Below are 22,417 nucleotides of genomic sequence, written 5' to 3'. Positions count from 1 at the left end.
CAATAACGAGAACTAAAAGAGATGAGAATTGTATGCAAAATAATGATATATAAAATTATATATAAACTGTGTTGCTCTAATTGTTCCGGCTCTCGTATTCCTCTCTATATTCCCCTGCTCCCACTGCTCCCACTGCTCCCACTTCATCGCCACGATCCTGTTCATTCATCTCATCGCTCTAAGTAAAACATCCTCGGGATTGTTGTCTTCTAATAGACACATATTCATAAAAAGGGCAAGTCTGAATGCACACTCACATTCGACTAATACCCACTGACACAAATCAAGATCTGATTACTTACACACACAGAGCAGAATCCTCCAGCTTCCTTGTGCGGACAAACATGGGCTCTGTACTCATGCCGTCATTTGTGCACGCACGCAGAGTTAATCATGTCTGTATTAATGTGTCATTCCTTCACTCCTCTCCCTTGTTCTGCATCTAAATCATGCATATGAGTTTGCATGTAATACACATCCCTGTCTATACTCACTTTTTTACCAATCTGCTGCTTCTCTAAATCATCATGTGTCCTGGAACGGCATGTTTCTGGACACATCAGAGTCCTGAATGAGTAGTTTAATTTCAAGGAATTATAATCCTGTCTGCCCTAAACTGCAGTGACAATGTCGTCGTATTTAACTGTGAATCCTTGAAGGAGCAGTCGGGGCAGAGGAGGAGGCAGGGAGCTGGAGCGCATCCCACTGCAGTGGAGAGAGATAATTGAGAAATGTTGGTTGAAATAATGCATGACATGATTCACAAGGATGCCATTGACGCATGAATAATTCATTCCTGCTGTATTTCCCCTAACCCCATCACCTTTCTACCTTGCCCATACTGTTCCTCTCCTCTTTGCTTAGTCTTTAACTTCCTACAGTCACTCTTTCTCTTACTCGCTCACAAATTCCCCTGCTTTCATCTCCAAGGGCATAGGTTTGCTTTGACAGTGAGGCCATGAGGTCTTTAATCAAAATTTAAAAAGAAAGGAAAGGAACAAAACATGATTTCCATTATGATGTAAAATACATTATAGTGGAGATCATGTTTTTTTTAGACTATAGCAATGTTAATTGCTATATTATTAATGGACTAACCCCAGAGACATTCATAGTGTTGCACTCAATGGTTCATGTGAAAAGTGATAGAAACAGTTGTGTATAGAATGAAAAAGGAGAACCTGTAAGAGATGTTCAAACCCTGGCCTCTCATCTCCACACAGCTGGCCAATAATGGCATTAAACCAGTTTCACAAAATTATAGAAATAGTTGGACACAGCAGCCCAATGCTGACATGGGAAATATGTTGGGGAAGGGGTTTCCAAAGCTATTTGACCATCAGACAAGTTATCTTGTTGAAGTGTACTGACAGCTTCTGCAGCCATGCTAACATATCTGTGAAGCTGTATTTAGGCACTGCAATGCTTTCAACTCAATGCTAAGATCAGCATGCGAAGATGCTCACAATGACAATACTAACATGTGGAAGTTTAGTAGGTATTATGTTTACCATGTTCAATGTCTTAGTTTAGTGTGTTAGCATGCTAACATTTGCTAATTAGAACACAAAGTTCAGCTGAGGCTGATGGGAACATCACTAGTTTTGTAGACATTAAATCATAAACCAAAGTATTTTACAATTATAAATTGTGACAGGAGGATGGTGCTAGATGAAAAGTTAAGAGATTACAATTCATTCTGAGGGCAACGTGAATTTCTGAATCACATTTTGTAACAATCTCTCTCAGTTGTTGAGACATTTCAGAAATGTTAACCTGATGGTGGCGCTAGAGGAAGAGTCAGGGGATCACCAAAGTCTGTAGATTCATCCTCTTGGAACCATGAATGTCATACAATTTCATGGCAATCCATCCAATAATTGTTGAGCAATTTCAGTCTGGACCAAAGCGATGGACCGACCAACTGTCAGACCAACATTGCCATTCCTGGAGCCATGCTGTTAATGTGGCAAAAAACTGAGGGCAATTCTCAACTTAGAGCTTCTCTCATGTTGACTATGGTGGCTAGACAGTAAGAGGACACTGTTTAGTGACAGTTTAGAGATTAAAATGGTTGGGTTTGGCACCTTGATTTTGAAACGTGCTGGAGACTTTATAAACGATATGTTAAGCATTCACCATGAATAACATTAATGGAAAACAAAAAATGCTCATGGGGTGGTAGTACTACAGCATATGCTTCCAAAAAGACCTACCACCCACTGCTTTACAGCTTTGCCTGAGGCTAAGTGTTTAAGAGCACTTGTCCACGAATGACAGCACACTACCACAATTATCACACACATTTTAGAGTACACATGTCCAAACCCTGCACAGACCAACAGTCCCAATGGAAACAGCCACTATGTTGTCTTTTAATTGCCCCATAAATGGTTGTCTACAGTGTGCAATGCTCCTCAACATCTCTGATTTGAAGCTACTGATTAAACCCCTTCAGCTTTGATTTCGTGCTCGTATTAGTGTTTAGAGGGTTGCCAAGTAACACCCAGTAGGTTTGTGTTTCACTAATGGAAGAAAGCACTTGTCTGGGCACGCACTTCACAGCACTGCTGCACTGACTGGGTCTCTGCTGCTATTAACTCATTTAATTTGGCTGGACCTTGTTGGAAATGCCTAGAAGCACGAGACTTCACTGAAATATCATCATTTTCACCTCTCTTTGTCTCTCTCCTGCATTGTCTTTCTTTCTCTCTCTGATTTCCTCTGTACTTCCACCTGCTTTCTCCCCTCAGCAGCTTCAGATGTTGTCACTGTGGGGGATAAATGAGGGATTATGTTAAATATGGAAAGAGGAAGAAGGAGGTTGATGGGTTTGTGGAACACGGTCAGCGTTAAAGTGGGTCCCGCTTCTGTCACAGCAGAGTATGGAAGTTGTCAGGATGATTTTAAATTAAATGTATCTCTGTCATAGATAGTTATTCGTTAAGGGATCTAAGTTTTAGTTTGTGCCAGTGTCCATGAGTGCTGTAGGCTCTCACACAGATGAGTCTCACAGTCGCAGTCCATTAAGCAGTCATCAGTCTGGAGAGGCACCGCTGTTCAGACTGTTCAACACAGTCACCTGACCAAAAGCCTGATGTTCCTCGCAAAGAGAACAATAAAACAGTGAGCAACCGGCAACAATGGCTGCTATTTTAGATCGCAGAAATTTCCAGACTGTAGTGCATTTACATCTCTATCTGACCAGAGCCATGGAGACCACGCTTAATAAAACCGATGATTGAGGTGTGTAATTGGATTTGTGCTGTGAGCTCTCAGATTGTTAGTCATGCTAATAACTCTGAGCAGCACAAGGTCAGTCATGCTAGTTTCATAGTTGACCTGCAACATTATTGTGGTCAAATGATTCCTCTGTGTACAGTTGTTGTACACAGCTGTAAAGATGAAACATGTTAAAAGGATTTTTTAAAAGTCATAAGAGCTACCTGTAGAGAACACTTGAATTTGCATTTATACTTACTTACTGTTATTATTAATTCTAGCTATAGACTCAAAAGATCTATCATTTGTAATGTTTTTTAAGTAATATACTATTAACATTTAGCAAAAAATGCACCTACTAATGCAGAGACCCTGGTTCATTTGTTCACACATTCAAGAAGAGATGAGGGAAGTGTTTGGATCCCAGTCTTGATGCGCTGCTTTAAGTTCTGCAAACCACCCGATGTCACTGTGCTCGCCAACTTAAAAGCCCCAAAGCTTTAAGTCTTTTTTCAGCACAAACAGAAAGAAAGCGCCAAAGCTTCATAATGCTTTGTCTGCCTGTCACTTGTGTACAATAAACACAATCTGCAGTGTTTTTAGGGGGGAAGCCAGTGAAGGATCCCTGCACTAGTGGTTGGCTGATTGGACAGGGCACCTGCACAGAGGAGGGCAGGATCTGGGGGTATAGAATGAAGCACCGGCTTTCATTGATATTGCGTATGATAACATTTTATGGACAAACATCATTGCTGAATAATGGGGATGTGACATAGAAAGACTAAGAACAAGATCTGATTTGTTGTAAGCAAACATTTTTATCCAGAAGATCAAATAAAGGCAAATGTTAACATTATTATGCAGAAGCAAATACCCATTAGATTTTGCAGACAGACTTCCTAGTCCCCATTTCACCTACCATATTTATAGTATATGTGTGCAATGACACATTATAATGGACATTTTAGGTGTGCTCACTTTTTTGTTTTGCCTCTAAATACACGGTTCAAATATTGTGGATAAACTGGATTATTTGCACTGTCTAATCATCTGACTGTTCATGTTCCTTGCCTTGTTCGACTCTTTACCGACTGTTAAAGCAGTGTTGCCCCATCACCAGATCTCTATAACTAACTTGGGTTAGTAAAATGCTGTAACTGATTAATTAAATAATTTCCAGAAATACTAAAATAAAACCTGGGTCAGAAAAAAAAAATCCTCTGAATATAGAGTAAGCAGCTGGGCCCTTCAACACTTAACCATCTTGTTGCTGCAGGTTACTTTTGCCTTGAAGTGTCATTAATCAAACCACTGCATCTCTAGCAGCTTCAGGGGGTTGCTGTGATGTGTTCAACCCTAACCTTTAACCTGTATGTGTGTGATGGTGTGGGTGAGTGTTACTGCAGTGGTGTGGGGGAGGATTACGCACAACATTTTTCCACCAGTCAGTCCCGTGATTCCTCTTTTGTGTGCACAGATTCTTGTTGGAGAGTTGTGTGCCTTCTTCACCAAGGCAGAGGGAACCCAGGAGAAGACCATCGTCACCGCAGACTGCTGCTACTTCAACCCCCTACTGAGACGCATAATACGCTTCCTAGGTGAACACACTGTTTTGTATTACACAGCTCCCGTCTGCTCTTTACTGGTTTATTTGTGTCTGTTTGTGGTTTTGTCAGGAAAAGTGTGAAGGAGACAGTAGAGAAAGATCAAAATTACATGAAAGAAAAGGTTGAATTGTAAGAGAGTGACTTGCTACGCTTCAGAATTTGTCAGCCAGAGCTTGTACATGTAGCTGTTAATTGGATGATAAACTGCGATATAATCTTTGAGGTAAGATATTCAGGATCATGCCAGGAAGACACTCATGAATATTAAGTTGCCTACAAATTAGCATATTGAGCTGAATCAGCTGAGGTGAAGGCTTCTGTTGCAATTTCACACCTCAGCTGATAATAATGTGTTGGGGGCTATTTTAAGCAGGAAAAACTTATTATCACCCATTTTATCTAATAGTGCTGTTACATGTTTTGACTTTGCTCTCTCTCGAGTATCAGTGCTTTTCTTTCTCGTATCTCTATCCTCTGTCTCTTTATCTTTTTTTTATTCTATACCACTTCTCTATCGCCGTCTTCACAATTTTTCCAACCTCCTACCCAACTCTCCCTCATCTCAACCCAGGTGTCTACGCCTTTGGCCTGTTCACTACCACCATTTTCGCTAATGCTGGCCAGGTGGTGACAGGAAACCAGACGCCACACTTCCTGTCTGCCTGCCGACCAAACTACACAGCGTTAGGCTGCCAGTCCACCATGCAGTACATCACAGAGCGCCGCGCCTGCACTGGCAACCCGCTGATTGTCATGTCTGCACGTAAATCCTTCCCATCCAAGGATGCAGCACTCAGCGTCTACTCGGCAGTGTACACAGTGGTAGGTTGGAGCATGCCGAAAGCGAAAGCTTCGGTAAACATTTGTAAATGTGTGCCATCAATTGAAACCATCCCTCCTTTTTGGTTTCACTTTTACACTTTACTTTTCTTTAGGATTGAGTCACTGAACTTAACTTTTTTTGCTGAGAAACCACTGATTTAAAGGAACTTGTGGCGAATACTGTCATTCACTTTATTGTCGAGAGTTAGATGAGAAGAGTGATACCAGCTTCATATTTACCATACAGACATGAGAGTGGTATCAATCTTCTGATCTAGAAAGTGAAGAAGAGCACTTTCCAAAATGACTTAACCCCTTCTGTAAAAATGACCCTTGACAGATTGACAGAAATGACAGATTGGAGCAGCGTCAGGCAAGATTGTCGAACATCCACTATTTGAGCCCCTCAGATTAGCCCTACTTATTTAATTTACCGGTGGGAAATCGTCTCAGAAAAACTTTTTCGGTGAATTCAGACTGAAAGCAAAGTGCATTAAATGATGCAAATGTTACCTGGTGGAGTGCTTTTGCAGTCTCTGTTTGTTTGCCAACAATTTACCAAGATGTTAGCTGTAGCCTGCTAGCAACCTATTCACTAATTGTTCGTATGTGGAGTGCTACTGCTCAGACTCAAAACTCAAAAGTGATCTTCAAAATTTACCAATTATATTCCTCCCTTTCTTTTTATCTCAGTGCATTAATCAGTTTGGAGTCATAGCGCCTTAGGATGAGTAACTTTAACTGCTAAAGTTGACGTGTTTTCAGAGGCTTCTTCACCTCAATTCGTGCCACCTAGATTGAATATGTCTTTTTGCGTCTTCCTGCATCTTTGCATTGACTTTATATGCAATTGTTCTCTTTAAAGTTCTAATTGTTTTCAGTTTGAACCTTAAAAGAAACACATATTTGCACCTATAAACCCACAGTGTCAAGATAATTTTCTTTCACCTTCAACCAGCCAGTAAGAAAAGAAAATACTGGTGCCCATTTTCAAACCTCATCTGTCAGGTAGTAATGACACATATATGTTTGTGTGTCTCGTTGTACCCTACTGTGCGTGCTCTCCCGTATGCCTTTCTGCAGATGTACGTGACGCTGGTGTTCAAGACCAAAGGCACGCGGCTAACCAAGCCCACCATCAGCCTCACCCTGCTCTGCTTGGCCATGATAGTAGGTGTGGTCAGGGTGGCTGAGTACCGCAACCACTGGGCTGACGTCCTGGCGGGATTCTTCACTGGAGGAGCCATCGCTGTGTTTTTGGTGAGGAGACATTAGAAGGGAGGACAGGTGCAGGAATAGAAGGAAACATGAATGTTTTGAGTTTTTTTTTAAAATGGTACTCCACTGATTTTACTAGGACTACTACATCAGCTGACACTAACGCTAAAGCTCCACATTTGAGGATGAGGAACAACCGATGAGTTTGGCAAACATAATGCTATCTAACGGGTTGCTGGAGTGTTGTCTTCCCTCTAACCAAAATACACAGCAGGACAGAGTCACTATCGTTCCTCTAAACTCTGATATACTAGCATCTTGCTCCACAGGGTAGATGTTTCAGTCGTCAACAAATTTTGTAACCTAAGCTGTAACTCCTCACAATAATGTAGTTAGCTAATGATATGCCCCTTGGCATTGGAAAAAACACTTGGTTACTACTGTAGGTAGTAAGCTAGTTAGCCAGATATCCTAATGTTTGTAGTTTATGTTGGAGCAGATGAACACAGTTTAATCCATTCCTTACACTTTTACTCTGGTGTTTTTGGTTTGGTAAAGGCTAAAAAAAATACACCACCCTCCATATTCTTCAGATACTAGGTATTGCTCTTATGCAGACCATTGTGACACAGAGAAATCCAAAACTTCACGGAGCTGTCGTGCCTGGTTACGGTCACTAAGCTGTGATTGAACAGTCATTGTTCGGAGGCCGAGGTCTAGCGAATGGTCAATTCTCCTCATATCTTTCTCTCTGTCTGCTTCTCTCTAACTCTTTGTCCTGGTCTCTATCTCCAGGTGACTTGTGTGATTAACAACTTCCAGCAGATGCAGCCCAGTCCTCCTCCACCGCGACCCTATCGCCCTGAGTCCGTGCTGGGAATGCCCATGGTGACGCTGCCCTGTGTGGAGAGTCCACTCGAAAAGTTAAGTGGCCCTCAGGTAAGGGGCGGAGGTGGGTGTGAGGCAGGGCTGCATTCACACCCTCACAAAGACGGGCCGAGATAAATGCCCCTTGTCTCTTACCTGAATCCGTTGTCCTCCTTTGCCCCAAAAAACAATAAATCCCTACACATGCATGCTCCAAGCCCCACCCGCACCCCCAGTCCTAACAAAAACACCCAAGTGAATCCTGTAAATCTTAAAGCCTTGTTGTAGGCTGATAAGAACGCAGCTGAGATTTGTTCTGCTGGTGTGAAATGAGCTACGGTTGTATTTCAACCAGAAGATGGAACAAATTCTAGTGTTTGCTTGGGGAAGAGGCGCTTCCTTTCTCCTAAAACTCCAGTGTTACACATTTCCTTGTTTTCAGGGACTCACTTATCTCTTTGAGGTGAGTCAGCAGTTTGGCTGGCACACTTGAGGTGTAATTTGCCATTCTGATATAATGCAAAGCAGTTGGCTGGAGGAAAACTATGAATGCAGCTGAGGCGAAGAGAAAATAACTGCAGAAAGTTGTAGCGATCGCAGAGGATCCCTTAAGTCGTATCTTCTCTAGATCCGTGCTGCATCTTCTTAAGAGATTCGGGGTGGGGCAGCCACACGTATTTAGGAAAATGTCTTGCGTCCTCTGTGGTCTGTCACCTTCACTAACCCTCACCTGACTGCCTCTTTTCCTCTGTCTCCCACCTTGCCTCTCTCCTCTCAATCTGCTCCCTTGTCCCTCACTCTCCTCCAGCATCCCGCACTTTCCTCCTCCTCCCCACCTTACAACGCCTACGTTCAACCATTCTAACCGACTTTAAATCTCTTTTGGCTGTCATTGTCACTCCTCACTCTCCCCGTCCTCTGTTGCCTTATTTCTGTTTCCTCCTCTCTCTCTCTCTCTCTCTCTCTCTCTCTCTTTCTCTCTCTCTCTCTCGCCCTCATCCCGTGCATTGCTCTTGATTATTCTTTTCTTCACTTTTCTCTCTCTCCTTCGCCTTCTCTCTCTCCGCCCCCCCCCCCCGTCCTCTCTCTTTCTCACTCCTCTCTTTCCCCTGCAGACTCCGCGGGGATCTCCATTCACCGAGATCACATGACCATCAGCCCTATCGGTTCCCCGCCACCCCCGATGTCCTCATACCGTCTCGCTCCATTTCCAGCGAAGTCTAGACCAGCCCGAGCAGCACTCGCCGCACTGCGCCGCCCATCCGGCTGGGCGGTACGCGACGCTGCACCGCTCCTATTCTACGCAGGTCTAGATCTCCCCTAATGCACAAAAATACAGCACGCACACCATCCCTTTGCTCTCTCAACCCCAGGGGAACCGATAGGCAAAACTCTTCTCAGACTTTCTCTTTGCTGTGTTGACAGTAAAGAGGTGAACTTTCAGTGCAGTGTCAGGTCTATCTTTCTTTTTTTTTTTTTTCATTTCAAATCTTCTAATTAAAGACTTTGCGTTCTCTTTCTAACTTTTTTTGTATAAACTCAGTCATGTGAAGCTCACTGATACGTTTCATCTTCAGTGGTGTGCTCTGTAAGGAAAAACACATCAAAACTGTGACCACTGAGAATGTCCACTGCTTCCTCCACCACCACCCTCCCCCACCCCCCTCCAACTGTATGAATGAGTTTTCACCCGTTTGAAGGAGGCACATACTGAAAGCTAAACGTGACAATGAACTCCCAGGACACAGCTTTGATGTCTGCTGTCAGGAGGTTGCAACGTTGGACCAAAGAACCCCGCTGAAGGATATGTGTGCTGCTGAGATTCACTCGTAAAAAAACATCCTTTTAGCAAGCCATACGCGCGCACACACAAACACACCCTCTCTCTCCCCCCATTGGTCTCCTTCTTACACTCTTTCTCTCACCCTCTCTCCTTATCTCATCCCATTCACGCACGCACAACCTCACAAACACACACACACACACGTACACACACAAACACACACACACACTGTAGTCTGAGTAGCAGTGCCCCAGTCAGCTCTGCATGAGGTTTACTCAGATCAAAGGATCCATTTTGTATCTCTCAGCAGAAGCAGCAGACAAAAGCAAACAGGATGAAAATAGAGACATCTTCACTTGGCTATCTTCTTCATGTTTTTTCTCTAAGATGCTGCAGCTTTGCCAAAACTGATGTGAAATACAAACACATTTCATAAGACAAACCCAAGCTCCAACTGCCGGTGGCGCAACAGTGAGCCAAATAAAGTGCATCACATTCAGGAGCAAATATTTGTTTTTTTGTATTCTTTTGAGACGAGGAGCCTTCATACAAAACACTTTCTGTGATGCCAACAGACTTTTTTTTTTTCTTTTTTTTTTGGTTCCATGTCACTCTGAAACAGCATCGCTCACCCCGAAGTGGAATTTCTTTCTCACTGATTCTTGAAAAGATTTGCTACAGACTGGCCGATTTCTGTAATTATTAATTTTATCAATCGATTTATTTATTGACATGTGTATATATATGGTGTGGTTGCCATAAGCGCTATATGTGGCGTGACAGTTTTGCTGATTTTGATTTGCACACCCCCTCTGATCCATGTTTTAATTCACCCTCCTCTTTCACTCCAAACGACAACCTCTGTTTAGTTCTCTGTGGCATTGGTATCATGACTATAACACCATCACTGTGCTGTGAAATGTTTCCCTCTGCTGGACGCCACACACACACACACACACACACACATACAAACACACACACACACACACACACACACACACACACACACACAAGAATAAAGACCTGTTTTACAGAGCACATGAAGCATATTCTAAAGATACAAGCACACACATGCACAATCACACTTATGTCCCCTAACCTAGTTGTCACTGTACATCCCTTCCCCTTAATTCACTTTGTAACACTGAAACCTGTTTGTATGATATTGTACATAGTTCTTTTTTGTATTGAGAGTGTGATTTTTATGCAAGCGTCACCAACACTCACTGTAGAGATTGGGGAAAATGTTGTATTTATTATGATGATAGAGAACAGTGTGTATGAAGGTGCTGAACCACTCTGAACCAACACTGGATCGGTTGGAAAATGCCCAGATGACTCACTCTTTGTATCAAAATACTTGCCCGCCGGCTCAAGGTAAGACTGAGAGTGTTATTTACTCCCAGTTCAAAAAATACTGTGCATTCATAAGAACTCCAAGCTCCGTTTTGAATTGTCATGTAAGTGTAAATGGTGGACAGGAATTCAATTTTCCCTCTTTTATTGTCAAATCTTCAAGCACGTTCATGGTCTTCCATCAGCACACAAAGCCAAAATGTAAAGTCAACAAAGCTAACGTAAGGCAAGTTAACAAAAAGTCGTCATGACTAATGTGTTAGCAAACAGTTCCCTAATTAAACATCCAGCAGACACAGAGCAACATTAGCATTCATTTTGAATCGTGTTTCTGGCCACCTGGTGAATGTAGGTCTAATATTGGCTCCTGTGTTTTGCTTTCCACCATCTCCTGAGGGAAATATCTGGCTCTGTAGCTGCACTATGTTCACAAGTTAGTTGCTAACTTTGTATGGTTGCCATTTGGTGCTGGGCAGGTAGAGTAAAGTGGGTGAATCAGAGCTTTTTGCCTGAAAAGATCTAAATGGAAATGAGGTTGCTGCAGCTGAACAAAAGCAGTGAAGTTGTAGGCTCTAAAACCAAAACTATGAGCTTAAAGACAGTCAACATTCTGCTGAGCTAAGAAGAACTACCAGTCAGGTGATAATTCTCTGTGGGCAACTATCACATTACACATGGTCATCTGATCCATTGTTAATATAAAAATGATTAGTGCAGCTTTAAGAATTTGTATCAAACAAAACAAAACAAAACAAAACAAAAGTGTGATTTGGTTGGAAATCTATGGTGTCCCCAAAGTCTGGAAAGATTTTTTTTAAATCTTGTGCACACAAGATTTTAAAAAAAGTATCTTCAGAGACTTTAGAGGCTCTGTAGACATCTGAAAAGAGCCAGGAAGTTTTTTGTCTTTTTCTCAATAAAAAGTTTTTCTACCAAGTAATGACAATGTGGTTGTATCTGCATATAGCCATCAAGGGAATGTGCTGAATTACCCTATCGCATGTGAGAAAGTTGAAGTGGAGGTTTACTGACTATTTCATACTTGTGAGAAGTTCCATTTCAATGTTTAGAGAAAAATAAAAAAGATAGAACTGCGGCATGCTGTTGGCTCAGAGAGCCTGGCATGTATCACGTACCTGCAAAGATGTGAATATGAGTCAGACTCATGACCTTTGCTGCATGGTATCTATTTGAATCAAATTTTTCCTCACTTACTTTCCTGTCTTTAATGTCCTGATGAAGCAGAAATGCCAACAGAACATATACTATGTTAGTGCAAGCTTCTCATGTGTGCAAAATCTCAGTAAGTCTTCACTGATGCAGTCGGTCAGTATGTGAATCAGTGTTCACTGTGTGAGCGCTGCTTTAGTACAAGAAATACAAGACTGAAAAACAAACGAATAAACACCAAAAGTATAACAGCCTCCAGATCATCTTCAGGTCAGAATATATTCTCCTCTGGTTCAACTGTCAACTCCACAGTTTTACTTTCCTGTAAAGTCTTTAGTGATTCATGTTTTAAATCAAAGAACAAACACACTGCAGTTGACTGATGTGAATAAGAAGCACCAGTCTCCTTCAGATCTGCAACTCTGAGGGAGAAACACGTTTCCTTTGATCCTGTTGCAGCAAACCCTCTGTTTTGTAAAGATTTGTGTGACGAGAACAATAAATGGATATTGCAATAAGAAAAGCTGACTGTGTCAGTGTGCACTGTTTGTTCTGCTACAATATTCACCCAGTGATTTGGTGTGATTGGATTTTTTTTTTTTCTTACATGTGGGCTGGTGTGTTCGTCTTGTTTATGCACACACACAGGTGTGCAGCATGTGTGTGTGGGTTTGTTTGTGTTCATGCCATTTATGAGGGCAAGAGATTTCACTATCACAGATCTTTGGTCCAATCAGAGCGCAGATGGGTTCATCAGTACCTCTTTACTTAGTTATTGAGTCATCTTACAAGCACTTACAAGCTTTTTCCAGCACTTTCAACCTCACATTATGGTCTTCATCACCAGATGGATTTTGCTCAGTTGTCAGATCAAGGAGGATATCCACAACTGACACTAAAGACCATCATTGAAAAGAGAGAGGTCATCTTGACAGCCAGGCAAACTCTATCAACTGATGAAAACCATTAAATGTGGATGAAAGTTCCAGAAAAGGCTAGTAAGGGGCCTTTGCGCTAAGATTGTTTACTAGGCTTTTCATTTATTTTGGGGGATTTTTCCCCCTGTTGCCATGGTTGAAATCTGTTCCAATATAGGGCTTTTCCAACAATTTAGTATTACAATACGTTAAGTTGGGGGACTTGGGAGAGAAGAGAGATGAAGCAGCTGTCTCCTCAACACCACATTGTTTGCTCTTTAGTTTCTTATTTTGTTTTTTACTTAAAGCAAATTTATTCAAAGTTTATTATCTAATTCAGTTTCCTTGTTCATGCTTTCCCCTGAGTCGGTGTTGTAACAGCATGAGTCAAACTCTTAAAACGTTGGATCCTACGATCCTCATAATGCAACCAAAATCACATTTCCATCAGATCCTCTGTCAGCCCTGATGACAGAAGACCTACAAATCTTCCCACAGGCTGAGTAGTGCTTCACTTAACTATCTTTATCTGTAAAGTCAGTTTAGTTCTCTTTTAAGGCATACAGCATGAGCCTATGAATAAAAGAAAACAAAAAAAGAAGTGAATAAAGATAAAATAAAAAAATAATTATAAACACTGCCTTGACCCACCATAAGCGACACAATCTGTTCAGGTTGAGGGGACCTACTGTATGCTGTGACAGGCTCGGCACTGCCATCATGTGGTTGAATGTGTTCCTTCCCACGACACATCTTGAATAGATCTGCTGAAACCGTGATAAAGATGCATGCAAGAATATAAAAGTATATCCAAATCTACCCAGTATATATTTTTTATATATGTATATTTCCAATTAATTGACTGACCAATTAACTGTATAATTCTCTCATATGGGTTGGAAGAAAGAATTGCGAGTAATGCAGGCCACTTGTGAAGGAAATAACAAGATGAAACTAAATCACATGAAATTGAAAGAGGAAACTAAAACCCATGCTTGCTTTCTCTCTGCTCACTTGAAGATATTCCTGTTGGGAACATTTATATGTCTCCTGTCACTCTCAAGAGGTTATGCATTTGCAGGTTAAATCCACAAGATGGCAATGTACATCATGGACATTCAGTTGTATATGTTTTGAAGGGGCTACAGAGAGACAAGTCTAACCCAGCATTCATCTTTTCAGACATCTTACATGAGGAGATTTCTCAAGCTGTTTCATGAAATGAAAGGAACAATCACAGTAGTTCATGGGGAGATCTACACCTGTGTACGCTAATGAGACATAATGAGATCCATTTTCTTATTGTCATAGATAAATGAAACAATTACTTATACATCAAATGTCTGCATACCCTTCACTTTACATGCTCGACATTGATTTCCACAGCGAGTGCTTTTTCTTTCTGATTTTAGGAATTCTCGCCCATAAAACCTAAGAAACACTATGCTCGAATCACACCGAAAAGCTGATCAAAGAAACGTTACAGTACAACTGACACTAATTGCAGCCAGCTCAATTCTCCAGACTTTAGAGAGATGCACCTGCAATTCCTAAAAAACCTCTGCTTGACTGAATTTAAACGACCACCAAACATCCCAGTCAGAGAGGTTCAAAGGATGACGCTGTTTCCTTGGTGAAATCCCACCTGCAGCGTCTTTCTGCCTCTTTTTTTTTTTTTGCCCATAAAGGCCTCATTAGTGTGGGCAGCACAACTCCCTCTGTTAGTTTGCTGGGAATTTTAATTCTGCAGTGTTCTTCTCTGCATTCCAATCAGAAGAGTTTTCTGGCAATTTTAGGTAATTTTATTTTCAACCAGCGTGCTCTTTTTTGGTTTGAAGGTAAACGTGATCAGTGTGACCAAATGCTTTAATGCCAACACAGTGCTGAGTAGTTTAAGACTGGATTAACAGTGCATGTAAGTGGAAGGAACGACAGAGAAAATGGACTAGAGAATATGTAAGTAAGTGATATTTCTTGGAGAATAATCATATTTTTCCTTTGTGCAAATGAAAAATTTTGATATTACAGTCCTTGTTAGTACTACACTGTAGTACTAGAACAATACTTTCTCTTTATTTCCATTTCTTTTTCATGGACCATTAACTGGTCAGGGTGTTAACTTTTTCCCTGGGACTTTTAGCACAATGTAATTTATGTAGCTATCAAGTGCATGTTATGACCCCATTTTACAAGATATGTCATTTACGAGTCAGCTGGAAAACTTAAAAAGTTAACAGGAGAATTCATGAGCTCACATCAGCTACAGATGATAAAATCTTCCAGCTGTCATTTCAGACAGAAGATTGACGGTGACTGGCTAAAACTGAGAAGCCTGCTTTTTCCTTGAATCAAGGTTGTTTTAAAAAATAATTTGGAGTGGTATATCTGCCACCGTTATCATTCAGCATATGTGCAGCTCAAGAGTGGAAAGCTTGACAAGCGTAGCAACAATAACTGAGTGGGGGCAGGGCTTAATTGATTTTTACTATGTGTTGTCTTTTCACAATTCATAACAGCCTCGCTCAGAAGTGTGTTGGTTGTGGACAAGAGGGAAAAGGGTTAAAGGATGGGTTCACAATTTTTCAAGTGTGTCTCAATTGAACTATGAAAGAGGTTTTCCTCTCTGTAATCATTCCTGCTGTTCATACTGGCTATTAAAAGTTCAAATGTGCTTTCAATGTGAGTGATGGGGGCCAAAATCCACAGTTAGTCAGCTTATTTGAGGCTTCAGCAGTCTGAGTTAGTCATATCAAGTGGATATCGGACACATTTACAGTCTTTTTAGCATCAAATTCCCTCTTTGTGTTTCCTCGGGAAGAGTTTTACCTGTAAAAAGACTGTAACATTGAAAGATATCTACTTGATTTGACTAATTTGGACGGCTGAGCTTCATATTAGCTTCCGATAAACATTTAAACACATTTTTGCACAGGAGGAGGACTGTGGATTTTGGCCTTCTTCACTTATATCATAAGTGCATTATGAAGGGATCTTCTAATGGTCAGTATGAACAGGAGGAATGATTATAGTAAGAAAAACCTGTTTCAATGTTCATTTGGGCTCCTGACTGTTGTTTTAAGACAGACTTGAAAAATTGTGAACCTGTCCTTTAAACCCAACATACAATGTTTATATTCAAGTTATTACAAAAATCTACAATCTGTGTGAATTCGGCTCATTTTCGATCTCAAATTTAATTGCAGGCCCTGTTTTATATTCTAATTTCTGCGTGTTTTTTTGCAGCAGTGCGAGCAAGCAGTTGGCAGATGAGGAGGAAAGCAGAGAGATAAAAGGCACCACAGAAAATCTATAACAACCAGACAATGGGGCATTCCCACTCGAATCTCAAATTCCATCCCACCTCGTGTTGTTTTCTATCTGCTGGATACGGGACCTGTTTCTAAAAGCAGGTGCTGTGGGTTCGGGGGCATCAGTTTCCCCTGACAGTTTGGAGGTGAGGCGCAGTCAGCTGAGGCGTTCCATTGAGGAAGTTGCACATGTCATCATCGTGGTTAAGTGGAGGAGAGGAGGAGAGACAAGCTGGATGAGTCATGATGGGACAGACAGAGACGTGGAGGGGAAGAAGGGGAGGGAGGAGTGTGTTTGTGCGCGTGTGTGTGTGTGTGTGTGTGCGTGTGTGTGGTGCTGGTATTGAATTTGTATAGACTCTAAGCTACAGAGCAGGTGTAGAGCAAGTTATTATGTTTCTGCTCCTCACAGCTCTGCCTCTCATTCCCCTCTCCTCTATTTACATGAAAAATAACACACAACCGCATACACACTCATGTCTCAACACATGCATGCACACACCAACACACAATCTCACATGCACAGATACCAGATGTCAGCTCAATATTAATTTAGTTAAATTATAATTGTTCAGGCAGAACTACACGCTGACACAATGAAATTACACATAACCGTGAGTTATTGATTTTGTGTTATGTGCAGAGGGTGTGAAATAAATTGAAAGTATTACTACAGCGTCGAGCAAAGTGTGCAGTGCCGACAAGAACATAATGTATACACTTAAATCGTCCTTCTAACATGACTAGCAATTACAGACACCCATTGAAAAGCAGGAAGATTCAATCAGGCAAAGTTGAGACTCAGATCCAGTGGTGGAGCGAGGTTAATTAGTATACTTGGCTTTAACCAACCATGCAGGATGTTGAAGGGTTGAAGGATAATGTTTGTTTAGATACACGGGCACAGTGTCCACAGATAATGTCTTCATTAACTATTGATGCGCGCGCACAGGCAGGCCGATAGCCCTCTTGCAGCACTCACACTGTATCTCCTCCAGCATGTATGCTGCATTCTCTCCACCTTTCTGCTCCTCTCACTCTGTCTCCTCCGACTCTTCTGCTTTATCTGAGCATCCAGGAAAATCTGTAACCCCCCCCCCCCCCCCACACACACACACACACACACACACACCACCCCCCACCCCAACGCCTCCAACACCCCCACGGTTTTTCACGCCTGCATTCTCCTCTCTCTCTTTTCCCTGCTCCTTCCTCTCAACAACCCCCCTTCACTTTTCTCTCCCCTCATTTCTGTCTTCATTCTCTCTTTCTTTCTCGCTCTCTCTCTCTTTCACTTCAACATAAGCGCAAGGTACACACCGCCCGCCCACCTCCCCCCCTTCTCCAACCCCCCCCCAACACACACACGCACACACACACACAGCCCTTCACTCCTTGCATTATCTTTCCCGGAAATTGCATTTCCAGCACAGCCAGGGCCCCATTATGAAGAGGGAGCGACATGCTGTAACCTTTTTAAAAAGCCATTAGTGATGCACCTGCCCCTCCCCCCCCACCTCCCCTCCCTCCTTCACAGCACCCACCCCCCTAGACCCCCCAACCAACCCTCACCCTTCAAACATAGTCCCCCCCCCCCCCACCCTTCCTTCTCCCTTGTTTCACCCTCCCTGACCCCTCCCAACCCTTATGGCAGCTGTAATGTTATTAGGCCGTTTCTACAGCCATTACTCGGCCAGCTCCCCACTCCCCCAGCTGAACACGGAGCAGATGCAGAGGGAGCAGCACGGGGCAACGGGTGCAGCGATAAGTGTGCAGAGGGTCAGGTGTAAAGGAGGGTTTGTAGAGAGGATGGATGGATGGACGGGAGGAGGAATAAAGATGAATGCATGCAGTAGAAAATACAGGAATGTGAGCAAGAGAGGAGAAGGGAGCGCAATCGATAAAGGTAAACAATGAACTGTCTATCTCTCCCCCACCCACCCACCCCCCCTGCTCCCTCTTTCGGCCCCTTATCTAAACACAAACAGCAACTGTAACACCAGACCGGCACACGCACAAATATGTAAACAGACACACATGCAGCAGCAGAAACTCGATACACAGTTAGTAGTGAGCCTGTCGGAGGAGCACTATTGTTGTTGCACTGTCATGTTGTGTTGTAGTTGTGGACCACACTGGCTGCATTATCATCCAATTAGAATGCAGAGACTAGCCAAGGAGGGCAGTAAAGAGGGGAGTGGAGTGCCATGGAGCAGTGAGAGACAGAGAGAGAGGGTTGAGACAAGCCAGGCACACAGACAGACACTAAATCCAATTGCATGGGCAGGTTCCAGGAAGCGGATAGTGAGAGATAGAGGAGGAGGAGGAGGAGGAGGAGGAGGAGGAGGTATAGCACACAGCAGAGCCCTAATGCAGCAGCTGTAGCTTAACTGTAGGCTACTGTACAAGCCTCCTCTCCTACACAATACAGCTCCTGCACGGCTCAGCCCACTGACTGACTGTCAATGTGATGGAGGTGCTGCACTTCGCCGAAGCATCGGAGGAAAAACCCAGAGGACACAAATCCATAAAAACAACCGAGTGTATATTTTATGATTCTTGCCACTTAATAAAATCCCACTATCACACAGGAGGATGTTCATTAAAGTAATTATTGGCAGGACGACGGCGTTACGCAGGCCGTTGTGTGAGTTGACTGCAGTGAATGTTTATAGGAATATGTCCTATAAGTCTATATATTCAGACTGCTAATGTGATCCTAATGCTCGGCAACATATCGATCAAACTGCATGAGATGTTGAGATAGGTTTAAATGATGGCCGGTGCTGGCTGTTAGGTTTGTAATCCTCCTCCATACAAGTCCCCTGTGTCTACTGGATGGTAACAGGGCTTGATTCACTTCACTGTAAGTCACTGAGGGCACCTTCCTCCCTGCTCTATCTCTCTTTGTTCCTCTATCTATCTATCTATCTATCTATCTATCTATCTATCTATCTATCTATCAACAGTAGTGGAGGAAGTATTCAGGTCTTTTACTTAAACCTGCTATAATCAATTTATTTTTTTTATATATCAAGAATAAACCACATAACTATGTGTAATGTGAAAGGGATCAGAACAAAAATGCACAGAATTATTACCCAATTCTGCAGTTCCCTTCAGCTCTATGGAGCTTTTTAATGTTTTCCAGCTCATTTTTTTGGTTTTATTGCCTACAACTTTACTGTTACGGTTCATTCTCACTGCTGTCATAGTGTTGTTTTTGTTTGCAGCAAAAAGGCTCTAAAAACCCACTGAGTGCTACCGGCTCAGCACGACTGGTAAACACACAAAGGTAGCAAATAGCTGGTGAACACAGTGGAGCATTTAGCCGCTAAAGAGCCAGATATTTCCCCCAAGAGTTGTCGGAGACCAAAAACAGAGCTTAAAGCAGCTATAATAGATATTTTTTATAATAATGATATATGTAATGACTGTCTGTAATGTCAGAGGTATCGCTCATAGTGATGAACCTACAGATTATCAGTGACTCTGCAACTCTCCTCGGTTTTACAGAGCTTTATAGTGAATTTCAGCTCATTGTTTAGCTGTCCAGCTGCAACTTTACCATTTTGGTTCACTCTCACCACTCTCTTAGTGTCTTTTTCGGCCACAGCAGGAAGCTGTTTTCAGAGAAAAACCCACTGTACACTACCTGCTAACCACCAAATAGCAAGCAAACACAGTAAACAACTAGCTGGTGAACGTAGTGGAGCACTTAGCAGCTAAAGAGCCAGATTTTTCCCCCAGGAGTTAATAGGGACAAAAACAGAGCTAAAAGAGAGTGAATATTGGACTTATATTCACCAGGTGGACCGAAACATGACTCCAAATGAATGATAATGTTGCTCCGTAACTGCTGGATGTGGAAATAAGCAGCTGCCTTATCAACTTAAAAGGTGACAATATGGTATAGTTGTGTTTACAGCTTGTTTCCAGTTATCACAGATTTAAAGGTGCCCTGGGTTTTCTTTTGAAAAAAAACTAAAGTTATGTTTGCATTCAATGTTTCTCACTAAAATGTGTTTTGTTTGGGTTTTTTTGAAGATATTTTTTGGGGCATTTTTGCCTTTAATTGACAGCTGATAGCAGAGAGGCAGACAGAAAACAAGTATGACCTGAAACAAGGGTCCCCAGGCAGAGTCAAACTGGGGACGTTGCGGCCACATAGCATGCGCTGCAACCATTCGGCTACCACAGCACTCCATGTGTATCTTGAGGTCTAACAAACGTGTTGGGTGCATTAAAACTTTTTTTTTTTAATTATGCATTGTTTACATCCATATTGGGTTGCCTGCATTTGTTTATGCATTGCTACATTTGTTGGTGCATTAATGCCACCAACTGTCAATCAGTGCAGTGGCATAAAACTGACAGCAGGATGTGAATCACGCTGCCCATGTGATACAAACGAAACCAGAACCCACATGTAAAAACATTATCCATACGCTACTAGTGGTCCACAGGGTACCTTTAAATAGAAGTGCTGAAACATTATTAGCAAAATGTACTTTAAATATCAAAAGTCCATCTATCTATCTGACTGAATCTTTCTCTTTTCCTCTCAGCTCTCTCCACCTAACCCCATCAACCCCATCCTCTCTTCCTCCCTCTTTCTCTCTCTCCAGACACTGACACCAAATCCCACAACAGACGCCCTGCCGATCGATACCATGACATCATCAGGGGTGGACATCATCAGTGAGCTGTAGGCGAGGTGCTGACCTGACAAAACGCACACACATGCAAACACGCACGCTCATCCACCCGCACATACAGTAGGTCCTGAGGGACTGAGCAAAGCTGAGCTTCTTCATATCCCATCCCAACCTGTGTAACCCCTGCCTGCCTGCCAGCGCTACTGCTGCTGCTGCTGCTGGTGTAGTAAATCTGACTGATGACAGACCCAGGACCTCTTTCACACACACGTAAACACATGGACACACTCTGAGCTAATAGACAATGAGGACATTCCCCTTGAGTGAGCTGTTGAGAGGAGGCCAGGCTGATAAGTACAGTCAAGACAAAGTACAGCACTTTGAGACTGTTAAACCGCACTGCAGCTGTCATATTTGCACTATTACCCCCTACTTATCAGGATAAATGAAAAACAAGTATATCATAAGCCTAATTGTGTGTGATCAAGAATTTTAAGACAGTAATACAGAGGATGAATGTAACTCTCCGCTGGTCTATCTGACAACAAAACCTTTTTCATTTCAAGCCGACTGACTGACTGACTGAGACAGTGATTGACTGACAGACCTGGTTATTGTCTGACTAGGCCTGGACAATAGATGTACATGCAGTTTTATGTCGGTACTACTGTAGTTGTGTGAAGCTGTCACTGACTTTACAGCCGGCTGGGAGGCTCCGGTCTGAAGCTGGACAGCCCGAATCAAAAAGCAGAGGGGGAGTCAATATCCATAAAGCTAAAAATCAACTCCCAGTCTGCTTAAGATAGCTACAAACAGGAAAATCACTTAGTGTTTGTGGTTGCGGGCTTGGCAGCGCATTTCAGCCTTTAGACAGACACACGGATTGACACAGAGAGACAGGAAGGAAGGAGGGAGGGTGGGGCAGCAACTAGTGATCTTTTATGGAATAGAAACATCTGTAAAATGTTCTACATATTGGTACTTTTCTCTGCCACTATTAGTTGCCCCTGGCGTTCAGAGTTGTACGGAAGCTTAGCTTGTCGTGTATCTGAAGAATGAGGTTTCAATCTTAGAGCAACTTACTTTGACATCCAAGACTGCTATTAAAAATCATTGAAGAATTAGTTGGTAAAACTTTACTTTAGTCCCATATTTAGCATTTATAAGCAGTATATAAACATATTTAATGTAGTAATAAGCAGATATAGGGGCATTTTTAAGTATTATACATTTGTACAATTATAACCCCTCCTATGAGGCATCTGTAACAGGTGAATAAACAGTCAATGCATGATTGAATACATTATAACTCATAAAGCATTTATTAACTGTACAAGTACAAATCATTCACAGGCAGGTTTAAAACTGCTGATAAATGTGTTCAAAACTCATGAAGGCATGTTGAGCTTGAAGATTTATTTTTGACCTCGGAAATAGCAGTGTGACAAAAACAAAACCTTAACTCAAAGTCCACTTCCTAGATTTCTTT

General features: G+C 42.3%; 1 protein-coding gene across 7 annotated transcripts in view; it reads left to right on the top strand.

Moving 5' to 3' along the window:
• plppr2a (phospholipid phosphatase related 2a) overlaps positions 1 to 22,104 on the top strand; it is a 72,390-nt gene extending 50,286 nt beyond the window's left edge. For 3 of the 7 annotated variants that reach the window (XM_044331449.1, XM_044331448.1, XM_044331447.1), the window contains exons 4-8: positions 4,700 to 4,820; positions 5,401 to 5,651; positions 6,735 to 6,911; positions 7,665 to 7,792; positions 8,852 to 11,713. In XM_044331449.1, coding sequence (XP_044187384.1) covers positions 4,700 to 4,820; positions 5,401 to 5,651; positions 6,735 to 6,911; positions 7,665 to 7,792; positions 8,852 to 8,960 — 786 coding nt within the window. In that variant the 3' untranslated portion in view covers positions 8,961 to 11,713. Of the gene's footprint in view, positions 1 to 4,699; positions 4,821 to 5,400; positions 5,652 to 6,734; positions 6,912 to 7,664; positions 7,809 to 8,544; positions 11,714 to 20,898 lie in introns of those variants that run through there. The other 4 variants (XM_044331454.1, XM_044331452.1, XM_044331451.1 and 1 more) reach the window with 4 other exon arrangements.
• Positions 22,105 to 22,417: the final 313 nt, after the last annotated feature.

The sequence above is a fragment of the Thunnus albacares genome, chromosome 17, assembly GCF_914725855.1.
Source record: "Thunnus albacares chromosome 17, fThuAlb1.1, whole genome shotgun sequence".
Classification (NCBI taxonomy): Eukaryota; Metazoa; Chordata; class Actinopteri; order Scombriformes; family Scombridae; genus Thunnus; species Thunnus albacares.
Note: the sequence above shows the minus strand (reverse complement) of the source record. Positions and strands in the feature narration are given on the sequence as shown.